Source organism: Nicotiana tabacum, chromosome 21, assembly GCF_000715075.1.
Source record: "Nicotiana tabacum cultivar K326 chromosome 21, ASM71507v2, whole genome shotgun sequence".
Lineage (NCBI taxonomy): Eukaryota > Viridiplantae > Streptophyta > Magnoliopsida > Solanales > Solanaceae > Nicotiana > Nicotiana tabacum.
This window is the reverse complement of record NC_134100.1, coordinates 86,518,216-86,536,048: the sequence shown is the minus strand read 5'-3', so window position 1 is coordinate 86,536,048 and position 17,833 is coordinate 86,518,216. Positions and strand designations below refer to the sequence as shown.

Genomic DNA, 17,833 nt, shown 5'->3' with positions numbered 1-17,833 from the left:
TTCGCATTTGGATATTTCTAGAAGGTTTCGGCACATTTTGGCAAAAATTGGAAGATTGAAGGATTGGAAGGTTGAGAGGTTTGATCAAGAGTTGACTTTATTGATATCGGGTTCGAATTTTGATTCCGCAAATTGGTATAGCTCCGTTATTTCATTTGAGACTTGCATGCAAAATTTAACGCCATTCTGGGTTGATTTGATATATTTCAGCACGAGTTTTGGAAGTTGAAATATTTGGAAATTCATAAGTTCGATTCGAGGTGCGATTCATAGTTTCGATGTTGTTTGATGTGATTTGAGACCCCGCGCGAGTCCGTATTTTGTTATGGAACTTGTTGGTATGTTCGACGGGGTCCCGGAGGCATCGGGCATGTTTCAGACGAGTTTCGTATGGTTTTTGTGCTTTTGGTCAGGTCTGGTTCTGATGTGTCGCACCAACGCATTTTGGAGAGCAGGTGCGGAGCCACTTCCGTGATGGTTCAGTCGCTTCTGTGATGTTGGACCTGGGCTGGAATTTCGCTTCTGCGGATTCGAGAACGCATGTGTGTGGCCGCATCTGCGGCGAGCCAATCGCAGATGCGAATTTGTGGCTTAAATAGATTGTCCGCTTCTGCGGTGTTGTAATCGTACCCACGCAATCGCATATATGAATAATGGCTCACCGGTGCGCAATTTTGGGCTGGCAAGTGAAGGCCACATATGCGAGATTTTTCTCGCAAAAGCGAGGGTGCAGAAGCGCAACTTTGTCCGTAAATGCGGAAATGGCTGGGGCAGAATGTTTAAATGTCGAGGGTTTGATATTTTTGCCATATTTTGAGTTGTAGACCTCGACTTTGGGAGATTTTTCGTGGGTTTTTCAAGCAATTCATTGGGGTAAGTGTTCTCTACCCGAATCTTATCGTATCTGATGAATCTCTTGCTATTTTCATCATTTAATTAGTGAATTAAGTTGAGAATTTAGAAAAAATTTGTAAAATCTTTTAAAAGTGTAAAATAATGATTTGTAGGACGAATTGATATCGGAATTTGATAATTTTGGTTTGGTTGAACTCGTTACTGAATGGGTATTCGGGTTTGTGAATTTTATCGGGTTCCGAGGTGCGAGTCCGGGAGTTGACTTTTTGATTTTCTTTAAAGATCGAAACTTTATTATCCAGAATTATTTTGTATGATTTTTATTTATGATATTAAGTTATTTTGGCTAGATTTGAGCCGTTCGGAGATTGTTTCACACGAGAAAGCCATTTTAGAGTATTTGTTTAGCTTCTTTGAGGTAAGTATTTTGTCTTACTTTGTCTGGGAGAAACTACCCCTTAGGATTCGAGTTGATTGTGCTATTTGTATTATGTGAAAGCCGCATACGCAATGTGACGAATGGGTACACGGGCTATTGTGGTATTTGACCGGTTTAAGTTATCTAGACTCTTTCCATGCCTTTAATTGAATTGGCATGACATGTTATGTCTCTCATTGTTAATCTACCCTTACATACTTTATTTGACGTTGTTAGCACTTATTTTACCCCGTACTTGTTATTTAGCCCTTACATGCTTTAGTTGCCGTTATTGCCTTTCTTATTATTTTATTACCTTTTTAATTGTTGAGTACCTTCCATGACTCCGAACTTATCTGCTACTTGCCTTAATTGTCGTAATTGCACACCTCAGTTATCACGTGCTTCACTTGTTCTGTTTTTTTTTGAAATATTTGTTGCGTTCCTTGATTTTTACGTGATTCCTTCATTGCCGTGTACTCATACCCTGTGATTGTAGAAAATCTTGTAAATTGAGTATTCGATTGTTGTTGTAATTGATTTATTTGTGGATCGGGTTGCACGCCACAACAGGTAGAATAAGGGTGGATTTATATTGATATGGTTGGATTGGGTTGCACGCTGCAACAGGTGGAATAATGGTGGATTTATATTGATATGGTTGGATCGAGTTGCGCGCAATAACAGGTGAAATAAGGGTGGATGGTGAAATAAGGGTGAATTTATATTGAGACGGTGAGATCGGGTTGTGCGCCGCAACAGGTGAAATAAAGGTAGATTGATATGGTAAAATAAGGGAGAATATGATATTGACTGTGATTATATGGTGGGATCGGGTTGTGCACCACAACATATATATTTACTTATTATTATTTATATTTACACGGTGGAATAAGGGAGGATCGTGTTGTACGGTGGGATCGGGTTACGCGCCGCAACAATTTATGTATTTTGTATTCCTTGTTGTATTGCATTGGCTTCGGTTCTTTCATACGAGACTTTGGGGATTGGTATTCCCGGTTTTTACTGGTTTTCGAGTATTGAGTTATTTCATTAGTTACTGCTTTGCCGTCATTTTCTGTTTTAATTTCCTTTCCTATTACTATTATTTTGGTGAATTGATTTTCAAGATGACTTTACTACGCTGAGTCATTAACTCATACCCTGTTGAGTTGTTGGTAACATAACGATTTTAAATAAAAGAATTATTAACATGCTTACCTTATGTGACTCTTAAGTTAAAACTCGTCGTTTCATTCGGTACTTTACTATTTCTAACAATTGACATATTTCACTTTAATTGATTTCTCAACTTAATCTCCTTACCCTGTCTGATGTTTTACTTTACTTAAAAAGAATTGTTATTATATTTTAATGTAATAAATTCTATATTAAATTCAGTAGCTTATTCGATACTTTATTTTATTTATAAATATTATTTTCTTCACTCAAATAATTTCTAAAATAAACTCATTTTCTCATTGATCTCTTCCTTGGTTCAGAAACTGTAATTTTACTTTATGGTATATACATAAATCCCTTAAACATCTTAATTAGTATTTGACACAGATATTATGTACCGGGTAGCACGTGGATTTTGCCGTGCGAAAGTGATTTAGAAAAATATGGGCACAAGGTGCCTTATTTGTAAAGTTGGGAATGGGACTTATGATCTGAGATTACGAGAAGTGGTATTTGGGATAATTCTTGTTGAAATTCGTGCATTAGAAATGATTTGATTGATTGAGTTGTCATCGTTTTTCTTTGCTTGGATACACTCATATCTCACACGTACCCCGACTGTGTTGTTGCTTAATTATTTGATTATTTTTCGTTGCTATTCGTGCTCTCATTATTTTCACTGTTGAATGTAATTTGGAATCCTTCTACTATCGGCCTTAAATTGATGTTCTTTCCTTGTTAGCTCTATGTTATATCCTGCACAGGTTTACATGTCTGGTAGGTATCTTGACCCAGTTTCGTCACTACTCTACCGATGTTAGGCTTGATACTTACTGGGTACCATTGTGGTATACTCATGCTTCGCTTCTACACATTTTTGTACAGAATCAGGTACTTTGGATCGAGTTGGTTTTGAGACTTATGCTTGTGCGGCTGGAGACTTCAAGGTACACCTGCTAGATGTTCGCAGGCTCCAAAGTTATCTTCTGTTGTATTTATTTCTATTATTTTTTATTATTCCGGAACAATGATGTATTCATTATATATAGTTACTCTTAGAAAGACTTATGACTTATACTATCGGTTTTGGGATATTGTATCATGTTGAGACTATTGGCTTATTTAGAAATTTCTGGTTCATGTTTAATAGCTGTTTAGTAGAATCTGTTATCATTTCGGTATGTGTTGGGCCTTACCTAATTTTAGAGATTAGGTACCATCACGACTCCTTCAGAGAGATTTTTGGTCGTGGCATTTAGAAATCCTTTTATTAGCCATTTAACATTCGGTACCATTGCACAACTAATCCAAATTTGCGCAATCTAGTACCTATTTAAGTGAAAAACGCTTTATACAAAGAATTTTTTCATTTCAAGACTCGAATCTAAAAATTCTGATTACGAGGGAATGATCTATTCATGCTATCATACTCATTATGAGTCCAATATACAAATGTAAGTACTTGCTCCGTTTCATTTTAAATGATATTGTTTGACTGAAAATATATTTTTAAAAAAATATTAGCTCACATATAAAAAATTTATGTAAATTTGTGATCTTATCATGATATTTTTATGATTTTACGAATAAAAGATTATTTTAAAATTGACCTAAAGTAAAACAGCTATAGTATTATACTCCATAAAGAGAACATAGAGGGAAGGAAACCGACAATTTGTGGTGTGTATAAATAGGGGCAGTTCTTTTTAAGGGTGGAGTTGAAAGAAAAAAAAATATAGTATTATACTTCATTTCCAATTTACAAATTCTGTCTTTAGCCATTTAGTATCTCGTACGGCGCACCACTATCCGACTAATTCAAATGCAAATTTGTGCCACGTAAAGGTTATTTAAGGCCTAAGGGGCCGGGGGAAGACAATTGGTTAAGGTTAGAAAAATCACATCCATCCCATCAAATTTATTGTTGGTCTAATATACAAATTTGAATCTTCGTTTAAAATGAAACGATATTAATTTACGATAAACATGTTTTCTTTATAAAGAAATATTGTTAGCAAATATCACAAAAATATTTTTAAAACTTGTAACTTTAAATATGTCATAACATTTCTATAATTCTAATAAACAAATATTTGTTTTAATATTAAAGGGAAGAGAAAAAAAAAAAGATAGACCCTCTATGTTCACTTTTACTTGTTAACAATAGATATTGCACTTCTCTTAAGAAATAATAAATGAAGCATATGTTTTACTATAATACCCATAATAATAATAATAATAATAATAGTATTTCAAAATGTTGAAAAATAATTTGGGAATAAGTAAGTAATGATAAGGGTAAATTAGAAAATAATATTTATTTTTATTTTAATTTATTAATAAGAAAATATTTTAATATAATGAACAAGTAAAAATAAACAGAGGAAAGGGGATTCATAAAGAGAACAGGGAGGGAAGGGGCAATTCGGTATACTAAGCTCCCACTATGCGCGGAGTTCTGGAAAGGACAGGATCAGAAGAGCCTATTGTACGCAATCTTACTCTGCATTTCTACAAAAGACCGTTTCCACGGCTTGAACCCGTAAATTTCTGATCACATGATAATAATTTTACCAGTTATGACAAGACTCGGAACAAAATAGGGAGGGAAGGAAACAGACAATTTGTGGTGGGTATAAATAGGAGTCATTGGAGGTGAACATCATCAGCTTTATTAACACTGTCCCAATCCTTTAGGATCCTATGAATCTCCTCTTTCAACTCCACCCTTCAAAAGAACTCCTCTTCCAAAATCTTTAAGTCTCTTCTGCTCACAGAAATTACTATATATATTTAAAAATATTGCTTACTTTTTTGCAAAACAAGAAGTCAAGTTCTTCTAGCTTCTCTACCTATCATATTAGGTACCCTTTATCTCTTTCTTTTTGTTTTTGGTTCACAACCTCTTTACTTATTTAACTGTTATTGTAAGAAGAAAAATGCCTCCTTTTTCACCTAATTATGCTTGAAAAGTTAGTATGATCTGTAATCAGATCTCAAATTTCAAGACTTGTTATAAATCTTCTGTTTCTCCTCCTTTTTCAACTGATTATGCTTTCATTTGATTTTGGGGTCTCCTTTTTTCTTTTTTTGAAACTTCTAAATGATATAAATGATATTTCTTGGAAATTGGAAATGGTTAATATTTTCTTGGATCTTTACATTTTGTTCAATAATCCCAAAGTTCTTGTCAATTGCTGTACATATTTTTAATTATTTATTATTAATATGTTGCTTCTTTGTTCTGTGCAGATTCAGTACATTGAGCTCTTTCAAAAGTCTTTGAAGAAATAATCATCATTTTAACATTAGGTAAACTTTTGTGTCAATTACTCGACTTTTGCGCACTCATTGATTTTACGGCAAAGGGTCAAATATACCCCTTTGCTTTCGAAAATGATCTAAAAATACCCTTCGTTATACTATTGAGTTATTTATACCTCGCAGTTATACTTTGAGTTCAAATATAACCCTTATTTAAACGGAGGGACACGTGTCATCGTCATGTTGGTCAATTCTAAATATCTCCTAATTAATTAAAAAGACCAATTATCCATGCCCGAAAAATAATTTTTTTTTGTTGTAAAAACTGAAAAAACTAAAAAAATATTTTTACTAAAAACTGAAAAAAAACGAAAATATTTTTTTTTCTAATTTTTACAAAAACAACTGCTTTAAAAAAACTGAAAAATATTTTCTAAAACAATATTTTTGTAAAAACTGGAAAGCAATTTTCTAAAGCAATTAAAAACTGGAAAAAACTGAAATATTTTTTACTAAAAACTGAAAAAAATAATGTTGCTTTTACAAAATATTGTTTTTACAAAAATATTGTTTTAGAAAATATTTTTCAGCTTTTTTTAAAGCAGTTTTTTTTGTAAAAAGTGGAAAAAAAATATTTTCGTTTTTTCAGTTTTTAGTAAAAAACAATTCAGTTTTTCCAGTTTTTACAAAAAAAAATTGCTTTAGAAAATTGATTTTCAGCTCTTTTTTTCAGTTTTTACAAAAACATTGTTTTAGAAAATATTTTTCAGTTTTTTCTAAAGCAGTGTTTTTGTAAAAACTGGAAAAAAAAAATAATATTTTGGTTTTTTTCAGTTTTTTGTAAAAAAATATTTTTAGTTTTTTTCAGTTTTTACAAAAAAAAAATAATTATTTTTCGGGTATGGATAATGGATCTTTTTAATTAATTAGGATATATTTAGAATTGACCAACAGGATGATGACACGTGTACCGCCGTTTAAATGACGGGTATATTTGAACCCAAAGTATTGACTGTAGGGGTATAGATAACCCAATAGTATAACGATGAGTTTTGTTAGACCATTTTCGAAAGTAGAGGGGTATATTTGGCCCTTTGCCGTTGATTTTATGTTGTCTAGTTTCCTCTTTGATTAATTAAGTTGATGTGTTTAAGGTTCTAAATTATGGACAATTTTGAAAAGAATTTGAGTAATATACATTGAAATTGTAAAGAATTTTTATACTTTCGGTGTTAATTTACTTCTCGTAGTTGGTTACGTGCCTTGTTTTCTAGGTTACTAATTCGTGGACAGAGTTACCCATAGTTATCTTTTAAGTTATTGATAATATAAAAGATCTTTTCCATCGTCAGTGGAAATAACTTCTAGTTAAATCTGGATTATTTCTTCTACCTATATAAATATGGTGTTTTCCAGTGGGGCTACACTATTACTCCCTCCGTTCAATGTATGTGATGCAGTTTTACTCGGCAAGAAGTTTAGGAAAAAAAAGGAAGACTTTTGAAACTTGTGGTTTAAAAAGTTTGTAAAAGTTTTTGTGGGGCCTTCAATTTATGTGATTTTAAAAACTTTCTCATTAAGGTAAATTAGGTGAAAATAAAAAAGTTTTTGTTTCCAAATATAGAAATGTGTCATATTTGATTTGGAAACAACCACTATATCTCCACAAGGCAGGGTAAGGTCTGCGTACACACTAACCTTAGCTTCCCAGACCCCACTTGTGGATTTATATTGGGTATGCTGTTGTCATTCTGTTTGTAACGGAGTGTCTCATAAATCGAAACGGAAGGATTATATCTTTTGTCATGGACCAAAATTTAGTCTTCCTTCAGGTCCTCTATTTCTGTTCTAATGGTTGATATATTCATTCATTGACTAGGTTCCAATCGAATATGGGCCTCTCACAATATCCAGCTCCAGCAGATGCAGGAGTACTCTGTGTGATTCTTGTAAACACAGCCATATCTATTTCCATTGTCAAGGAGATAGTCCGATCGATCCTTCATGTTATTGGCATCCGTATCGCATCATGGGAAGACTATTCTATTGAAGGATCATTTGAATGCCGCAGAAGCCCGTCAGAGTCATACATGGAGGAGTTTAGAAGCCGAACACCTGCATTTCGTTATGACTCGGTGTGTATCTCTAACCACTCTGAACAAGAATGCTCTGTGTGCCTGACTAAATTCGAGCCTGACACAGAGATAAACCGTCTCTCCTGTGGCCATGTTTTCCACAAGCTGTGTCTAGAGAAGTGGCTCAAGTATTGGCATGTAACCTGCCCTCTTTGCAGGAAATACATGATGCCTCACGAACAAGAGGACGATACATGTCCGATGTGAGATTAAATGTTTAAAATGATGCCACTTCATCCATTTGAGGATGTTCTTATGTACAGCTTAGTAGTAGTGTACAGGCTGAGTATGTGGATGCTTGATCTTTGGAACGACGTAGTCCTATAGCTTGTTATGTTTTGTGATGCTTTCGCGTCCTCTCTGAGTGACGGGTCTCTTTGTTGTGACCAAAAAACTTATACATTGTTGTACATGATGTAGTCCTATAGCTTGTTATATTTGTGATGCTTCGCGTCCTCTCTGAGTGACGGGTCTCTGTGGTGTGACCAAGAACTTATACATTGTTGTACATATATTACCGAAGCTGTCTCTTATGTTCAATCTTCTACAAGCAAACTAAGGCAATTGTATCTTTCACATGATTCTGATAGTTTCTTTGTAAGAAATTCACCAGAAAAAGGTGAACAAAGAAGGTTGAAAAGAAATTTTCAGGTTCAAGTAAATTGCATCTTCTCGATATATTTGTTTTTGGTTTAAGCATGTCAAAAAGAAGTCTAATGTAATAGAAGAAAGTTGAAGGCGGTAGCCCAAATATACAAAACATATACACTGATTACAAAAACAAAAAACCCAATGAAATCTCACAAGTGAGGTCAGGGGAGGTTAAAGTGTATGCAGACCTTACCCCTGCCTTATGACGGTAGAGAGGCTGTTTCCGAAAGACCCTCGGCTCAAGAGAAGTGAAAATGAAGCAATAAACAGACAGTAGCAACAACAAGACACGGGCGCAAATGGAGCAACGTGCAATAACAGAGGTCTAAGAATACGACACTATAAGAATAGAGTCCATCTTGCTGGAAAAAAACATATACACTGATTATGTATATGATATTTATATTTATTTTCATTGTATATTTATACTTAATTTACAAAACATATACATTTGCCGGCTATTGGTTTTTTGGGCGGCCCAAAAATGTAAGTATCCCTTCTTTATTTCTTAAATCAAACCTCATGTCAGGATGTATAATTCCTTCTTTGCTCTTTTTTATTTTTTTCCTTTTTAGGTTATCTTAAGGGTGGGTTTTTTATGAATTGGATGAAAGAAACATGTGCAACCATTTAACTAAGAATCAACCAAGATATAGATAGACAAACCTATATCATTCTTCATCAATTTACAATCTCAGTTATAACACAGTTCTTAATGAGCAAGTAAAAAAGATAAAATATTATGAAAGGGCAGCTAAAAAGCAATTATTAGATGCTTAATGCTTTCATCTGAAAGAGCCTTAATTAGTGAAGCTACCCACTGAGCTGAACATGCTATAAGTCAGAAAGTTGAGTCATTTTCCAGCTATGTTGCACGGACTCTCCAAAATGTTGTTGCACCCGTGTCGGATCCTCAAAAAATGTGCTACTTTTGGAGGATCCGACACGTACCTGGCGACATTTTCGGAGAGTCTGAGCAACATTGCTTTCCAGCAACCAGCTCAGAGAGTTTCGAGCCAACGGACATGCTAGTGCGAGTCAGGCTGGCGTTCCTGTGGTATCTGCACCTGAAAGAACCTGCATGTGTAGTTGGTGAGCACAAGCAGCTGTACTTTACACTTGATGTCTTCCGTAATGCTGACGGTGAAGAAGGCGTCGAGGATGGCAATGGTGGTGAGTTCTTCACTGCCTCGAGGCATATATGTGGTAGATTTAGCTTCTTCTTCTTAGTTTGTTCAATATTGTGAACTGATTGTTCAGCTACAGTTTGTTGTGGTTGTTCAGCCATCCTTCAGAAAATTCTGCAGAAGAAATCAGTAGGATAAGTAAAGGATGGAGTATATGAGGTGAAGTGAGGTGAGGTTTATCTTATTTATGCATGAATCTTTTCGTGTTTCATTTGAAACATCCTACTTAAGGGGATTCAACATATAGTATGTATACATAAAAATAAAATTTTGACCAAGTTACGTAGTGTAATTTTCCTGTGGGGTGTTAATTGACGCTCGTTAGCCTAAGGTGGCTCTGCCACTAGTTCCATTATGTAGATGAGGTTGTAGAAGAAAAGACGCAAGAAACATGTGAAGTGTATGGCTCTGCCACTGGTTCCATTATATTCCGTTCTAATTTTCATTCAATTCTACGGGAAGTATTGAATTCATTAGACACTGAATCCTATCTTGAAAATGTGTTTTCTCCTCTTTGATTTTCTTACCTATCTTCTCCAGTTTAACAGAAAAATATGAAAACTATGCTGGTTGTTAATAATCTAATTTCATAGTACATCAGATTTGAAATTCATGTTTCTAAGATCCTTAAACAAGAAAAAAAAAAAAAAACTAGTGTAGAAGACAACAAATAGAAAAAAAAATCCAGAAAAATCTTGATGACGTGTCATTTGTTTTTATAAGTAATCTTTTATCATTTTGTTGAATCATATTCTCGAGAAATTATGGAGGAAAGGCATTGGTTCGAAATCCGGTGTATAATAGACACTCTGCTCTATTCTTTTCCACATAAATATAAGACTTTTTATAAATCAACGGTAGGGCTCTAAATTGCGATATGCGCCTAATCCATAAACCATACGTCTAAAATATTGCCAAGAATAATAAGGAACATGCATAAAAAAGGGGCAGCATGGTACACGAAGCACTCCTCGTCCACGTAGGGTTCAGGGAAGGGCTGACAGCCTATCTTGATGCAAGCATCAATAGCTGATTCTACGGCTCGAACAAGGAGACAACTTTAAATAATTATATAAGGGAAAAGAATGAAATGAAAATTAAAGGGTGCCAGATATAAAAACCAAAAATAAAATAAATAAATGACTAGATAAACAAAAGAATTAAAGATAGAACTGGAACCCTGAAAAAATTAAGATAATAATACCTGAAAAATGTAAGACCGGAGAATGATGAGATGCAAAAAGGGGTCAAGTTGGAAGAGAAATACTGTATTATATATGAAAGGAAGTTGAAGAAGAAAAGAGAGAGAGGAGAAGAATGTTTTGTATTGTTTAATTAGGAGTCTTTTGGTTAATCAAAAACTAAACTCTTTTCCCGTATTTGACTCTTTCTTGGTTTGAGATTTGAGGTTTTCTCCAGATCCTTGCCTCACTCTGAGGTTGATCTCTTTTCTTTTTTCTACACCACTATTTTTCTCTTTTAACACTTATATAATAATATAATTGAATGGATTTAACTTATATACACTAATAATTTTAAGAATATTATCAGTATATTTTAGCTTTTTATAGCAGTAACATACCTTGTTTTTTAGGTTACTAATCCTACTTTTTACGGACCGTTGAATGTAATTATTTTTTAGGCGATTTGAAAGTATAAAAATTCTTCTCCGTGTATTATACATGTTTCACATCAAATTTAGGAATCTTTAATTTCATTATTAGATATATTTCTTTGAATGCATATCGAGTATTTTTCTGAATTTTCTTAATTATTTTTCCAGTAATGCCTGATTGAAATAAATCTTGAATTAAGTATTCAGTCAATAAGATCCTATTAATCTCACTCAAAAAGACACTGATTGCGAAATTCTATGTATTTGATTAGAATTTGCAAAGTTTATTGAGAAAAACAAAAGTGAATTATTTTGTTAAGGAACTCCTCATTTTGCATATTTGTCATTATAGTTGCAAACTAGAAATGATTTTAAGATAATGGAAAGTTGCTAAAGCTATAAAAATCATTCCTCTTTCTCTCTTTATCAATTTTCTACTGTTAGTTGTCACTATATCATTAGCCAGAAGAAGAAATTTTCCAAGGGGTAAAAAGAAGAAAAATATTTATGCACATTTCTCTCTACGTCCTCGTCTTCTTATATTTACTTTGAGAATAAATGGTCATTTTCCTTTATTTGACGTCAAGAAGAATGGTAGAGGTTGACAGCCGACGTAAAACTAGTCAATTTATAATAAATCTTCACAATATAAAATGTGTTGGGATATGCTCACCTAAAGTATACTTAACACTTAAAATGAAGCAATATGAACAATGAGAATTCATATAATCAGCTCCAAATTGGGATTGAGCCGTAGCCATTGTATAATAAGGTAGGAAGGAATAGCTTGTCAAGTGAAGGGAGTAGTATGGGAAAAAATCATTACTTTTTAATTCCTTGGCAGATAGTAGTATACACTCTCATTGGACATATCTAGCCCACTAATTAGAGTCTTTACTCTTTAGCCTATTTAAAATGTATTTACCCTTTAGTCAGTGTTTAATAAATTTTTACCCGTCCGAACGAAAATATCCCTGTGCTAGACATGGGTAATGTGTAAATATTAAGAACATGGTGTCCTTAACTTCATGATTGTTGTGTAAATATTAATGACAAAGTGTCCTGTATTTGCACCTTCTTTTGTTAAACTTTAGGACATCATGTCCTTAACTTCATATATGTAGTGTAAATGTTAAGGACATGGCGTCCTTAACTTCATATGTGCAGTGTAAATGTTAAGGACATAATGTCCTTAACTTGTATTTGCACCTTCTGTTGTTAAACTTTAGGACCTCATATCCTTAACTTCATATGTGCAGTGTAAATGTTAAGGACATGATGTCCTTAACTTAATGTGTGCAGTGTAAATGTTAAGGACATAGTGTCCTTAACTTTATGAGTGTGTAAATATTAAGAACATGGTGTCCTTAACTTCATGAATGTTGTGTAAATATTAAGGACAAAGTATCATGTATTTGCACCTTTCGTTGTTAAACTTTAGGACATCATGTCCTTAACTTCATATGTGCAGCGTAAATGTTAAGGACATGACGTCCTTAACTTCATGTGTGCAGTGTAAATGTTAAGGACACCATGTCCTTAATATTTACACAAGAATCATAAAGAAATGGCATAAACGTCTTTTCATATTAATTTTAATAGAGTAGTGGCTATTTTTACTCAACATTAAAAATATTGGACAAAAACTAAATACCATGTTAAAAAGTGGCTATTCCACGTCATTTCTATACATGTTGGACTAGTATAGCCTGTTCGACCAAGCTTTTTTTTTGGGCTAAAAGTGTTTTTTTCCAAAAATTGAGTTGTTTGACCAAGCTTTTAGAAGGAAAAAAGTGCTTTTGAGGAGAAGCAGAAACAATTTCTGAGAAGCAGAAAAAAGTAACTTCTCTCCAAAAGCACTTTTCTGAGAAACACTTTTGAGAAAAATACACTTAAAATTAGTTTTTAAAAACTTGGACAAATACTAATTACTGCTCAAAAGTACTTTTCAAATTATTTAGTCAAAAGAAAAGGGGGGAGGGGGTTGCAAATTCTCAATTGATTGGATTCACCACTCGATAAACTGGGTTCTTTGCAATACAAATAGGTAACTAGGCCTGATTGTTATCCTTTCTTATCTCAAGTTCAAGATAAAGGCTATAACTACTTGGAATTCCCCAGAAAATCATCAAAGTTCCAAAAACTGCAGATTTTATCTAATATATTGCTCTTCTGCAAAGGCAGACCTTGGAGCAACAGAGAAGTGCTAGCATTTATACGGGCGGACCAGAGTTCGAATATTGGAAGCAGCCTCTCCGATGAGGAGGTAATGCTGTCTATATTCGCCTTTCCCCGAGCCCACCTGGACGAGAGCCTTCTGTTGCTGGAGTCTGCCTTATACTGCTCTTTCGCGTGATAGAGAAGTAGATGTCAGTGGCAAAGCCAGGAATTTCTCCTAGGGTGTTCAGAATTGAAAGAAGTAAAACAAATCCCTGACAAAGGGTGTTCAATATATGTTATATACCTCTAAAACCTAATAAGTTATCTATATAATTATACACAGTGTAATTTTCCGACAAAGGTTGATCAATTGACCAACCTTACCAGATTGTAGCTTCGCCCCTGGTTGATGTATGAGATATTGAGCTTGCCATTAATAGCCATTGCATATACTAATCAATAGGATTTCTCATGTCTTCTTTTAGCACAATAAAAGATGGGGATACTTCCTGTTACTTTCAGCTACAACTTCAAATCCACCTCTTCAGAGAGTTTATATGTCAAACATTTCATTGCAAATTGTGAGATGAGAATACAGAAAGATACAATAAAGAACATGCAAGCTTCCAGCAATACAACAAAATCATTCCAAGAAACGAACAACAACAAACCCAGTTGATTCCCACAAGTGGGGTCTGGGGAGGGTAGGGTGTACGCAGAAGGGAGGGCAGAGAGGCGGTTTCCCTTAGACCCACGGTTAAAGAAAAGATGAAAAGAAGCAGCGGCAACAAGCAATATATAGCAACAACAAAATATTAACAAGACCGAAGCGAAAGATAGCAATCAAACAGTAGGTAGTGACAATGATCCAAGAAAGGAACACAAATAACATTTTGATTACCAAATGAAGGGATGCAAGTGTGAATCAGACGCCTATAACAAAACTGAAGAGGTACAAACTAATGTAACAATTTTTACTTTTCAGAAAAGAAACTAATACCAAAATTTTCCTAAAACATAGAGACGTACATACATGGATTAGCTGGAAGAAGTGCATGTATTGATCCCATCCTTGCAATCTTTAGTGAGATCGTTAAACGTCTCAATCTGTTTTTTACCCCTCAAGAAAACTTCTGTATCTACTGAAACCCTCATGTAACCATCAAATTCGACAGGACTCCCACCGTTAAGCTTTGCTGTCTCCGCGTACCATTCACCGTTTTCGTCCCAGAGATCTCTATAGTCATTGAGGAAATGTGTGGAATACTTATCCTTTAAAGGATTAAAAAAAGATGTATCGGGCTCATTTGTCGCAATATACAGGTTTCTTCCATCGTCAACCTTGTCTTGCAAGCTAGAGAGAAGAGCCTCCGGAGCTGTGTCTTCGGCAAGATGTGGCCATAATTCCCTGTTCCTCGCCTTCTCCCCTCTCACAACGTGAACTGAGTCGTAATCCCAATTCAACCTTGAAGCAATAGCCGAAACAATATCCATCAGTCGCCTTGACTTCCATACCAGATGCCACGGCCGTTGAACAACGGATTCAGTCTCACCTTCACATACCCTGTACCAGTAATTATCTGGTTCCACGTTACCGAACTTCCTCATGATTAAGGTATCCTTCAGTCCAGATAACTTCATGGGTGTAACTCTAAAATCTTCTACGAGATGGAGAGTTAATCCATCTTTTTGGTGCCATTTTTCCCAATCAGACCAAAACTGTTCCTGATCAAGAACTGATGCCGAATCCTTTAAGTGCTCAAAGTCAAAGTAAAACCTGAAATCCTTTCCTTCCTCATCTACACCAGATGAAGTGTATATCTTGGATAAACAAATACTCAAGTCCATTATCAACGTCCTGTTCAAATATTGTGCCTCGCCTAACGCACACATAAAGCTCCAGAGATAATGGTTCATGCTCTTGCACCTATCCCCACCTCCATGATAAATCAAATACTTCCCACGACTGAACGAACTCTCCGATTCTACCACAGGAAGTGAGTCATTCACAGCTTCACCGACCTCGGGAAGAACAATATTTTGTCCCGCTATCTTTGCTGATGCCTTCTCAAATCCCTCATCTAACTTACCTGAAGTTTTGTCCTTGTTCTTTCTCTTCCTTTTCCGAGCATTCCCACCAGAATGATAATCACCAATGCTAACCACACTAAGCGTACAGTTCTCCGACCTAGAAACCACAAACTCGCGGTAATCCTTGTAAAATGCAGCAGTCTTTCCCTCCTTAGGCCTAAATCTCCAAGCCATGTGGCAGGAACTATCGTTCGATCCACGGACCGACTTCCCAAATCTATAAAAATGTATATCCTTAAACTTCTCAATGGCAGCCTTCATTAACAAATGAAACACATCCGGGTCAGTGCAATCAATGGGTTCATCAGTTTTTCCCTGACAATCAAGATTACCCTCAATGCCACTATCAGTGGCGGGGAGCGAAACATCGACATCCGTTAGGTTTATAAAAGTAGAAAATGCTGTCTGATTTGCACCAATAAAGTCCTCACCAGTCTTCATAACAGTGTCATCAGCTTTGAATGTGGCATTGGATTTAGATGCAAGGAAATTAGTGATTTTTGTCGAAGGGTGGAATAAAGGGTCTTCAGGCTCATAAGTTGCAGCAATTATAGTGAAAATCAAAACCCCAACTACAAATATAGTGAAACAAAGATTCCCTATCATTGCCAACGCATTTTGCCCCAGATTTTCAGGCCTGAAACTTCCACTACGGGACAGCAAACTTGGCGACCGCCCCGCCATATTACACTACTTCCAATCACAATCAGCAGAAAGAGATTCACAAAATCTCAAAGGCCTAAAACACAAAGACATTAAGAATAGAACTCCACAAATAGAAGTAAAGGGTGCTCGAAAAATGTTGAATTTGACAAAACAAAGCCAAAACTTCATAAAAACCTCCAAGGCCTAAAACGCAGACATAAAAAACTTCAAAATATTTAACATTAAAAAACAGAACTCCACAAATAGAATTAAATGGTGCTCAAAAAATGTAAACTTTGACAAAATAAAGCCAAGAACTTATAAAAACTTCTAAGGCCTAAAACACAAGGATATTAAAATTCTTAAAATATGCAACATTAAAGCACAGAACTCCACAAATAGAAGCAAAGGGTGTTCAAAAAATGTAAACTTTGACACAATAATGCCAGGAATTCATAGATCTGAGCAAATCTTGAATTAAGGATTAATGGTGAAATGATTAATAAATCAATACATACAGAAGCTTTGTATATATAAAGATAATTGTTTTACCTCATGCAGCTTGAAGATTGATTATGAACCCTTTTAGCTCAAAATGGATTATAGCATTATTATTTCTAAAAAGTGCCTGATTTCCTTATTTTTCGAGTCAGATGTAAAGATTCATAACGAGAGACTACAAGGGTGTTTGCTAAAATGCGCAGGTCATGTTGTATAATTGAGAATCTGACTTGGACAGGTGGAATTTATTGAATCTTGGTGTTATACGCACTGGGCGCATTTTGGTTACTTCAGTGAATATTTTAGTGATAGGAAATTAGTGTCACGACTCACGACATGACACACCGACAAAATCGCTGAGTTATTTGTCTAATGAGGTAAATTTTTGTTTGAGATTGTGATGTCTGTCCCTTAACATTTCCTTATTAGCAACTTTGTCCTAAAATTTTTATTTTCAAACATTTCCTTATTAGCCAATTGTATCTTTTTTCTTTTTGTATATTAAGGAAAATGGCTCGTAACAACAACAACAACAACAATAATAATAACAAACCCAGTAGTCTCTCACGAGTGGGTTTGAATAGGGTAAGATGTACGCAGTCTTACCCCTACCCCTGAAAGGGCAGAGAAGTTGTTTCGAAAATGGGTCATAAAATGAAAAAAAATACTACCTCTATGTTTTAATTTATGTGATAGAATTTAACTCATCACAAAATTTTAAAATTTTTTTTTTAAGAAACTTGTGATCTTAAATATGTCATAACATGTATGTGATTTTAAAAGTTTCTCATGTTTTGAGAAGAGTAACCCAGTAGGTTTCCTTTGGTTTGTATAAATTAATGGTAATTAATAATATTATTTTAGTTGCCACAAAAATAGCTTTTCATTAAGGATAAAATAAGAAATGCATAGTTAATTATTTTCACATTTTGAGAGTGTATTAATTAATTTGAAACGGATTAAAAAAGAAAAATATATAACATAAACGGGAATGAGGGAGTAAAAAAGAGAACAAAAAGATATTAATCTTCGGGTATGTTTGGTACAAAGGAAAAAAAAATTCATGGAAAATATTTTCCTAAAAAATATTTTTCTGAAAAATGAGTGCTTTTATCACTTATTTTCCCTT

The 17,833-nt window shown here is 34.6% G+C and overlaps 1 protein-coding gene and 1 long non-coding RNA gene across 2 annotated transcripts; one reads left to right on the top strand and one right to left on the bottom strand.

Moving 5' to 3' along the window:
* The first annotated feature begins 5,119 nt into the window (after positions 1-5,119).
* Positions 5,120-8,521, top strand: LOC107799367 (uncharacterized). The gene is made up of 3 exons (XR_012704311.1): positions 5,120-5,319; positions 5,708-5,767; positions 7,599-8,521. It is a non-coding gene; the product is annotated as an uncharacterized LOC107799367 (long non-coding RNA).
* Positions 8,522-14,344: 5,823 nt separating this feature from the next.
* LOC107799366 (uncharacterized) lies at positions 14,345-16,941 on the bottom strand. The gene is made up of 2 exons (XM_016622472.2): positions 16,756-16,941; positions 14,345-16,297 (listed from the first exon to the last, which is right to left on the bottom strand). The coding sequence occupies exon 2, from the start codon at positions 16,240-16,242 to the stop codon at positions 14,506-14,508; it is 1,737 nt and encodes a 578-aa protein (XP_016477958.1). The 5' UTR covers positions 16,243-16,297; positions 16,756-16,941; the 3' UTR covers positions 14,345-14,505.
* Positions 16,942-17,833: the final 892 nt, after the last annotated feature.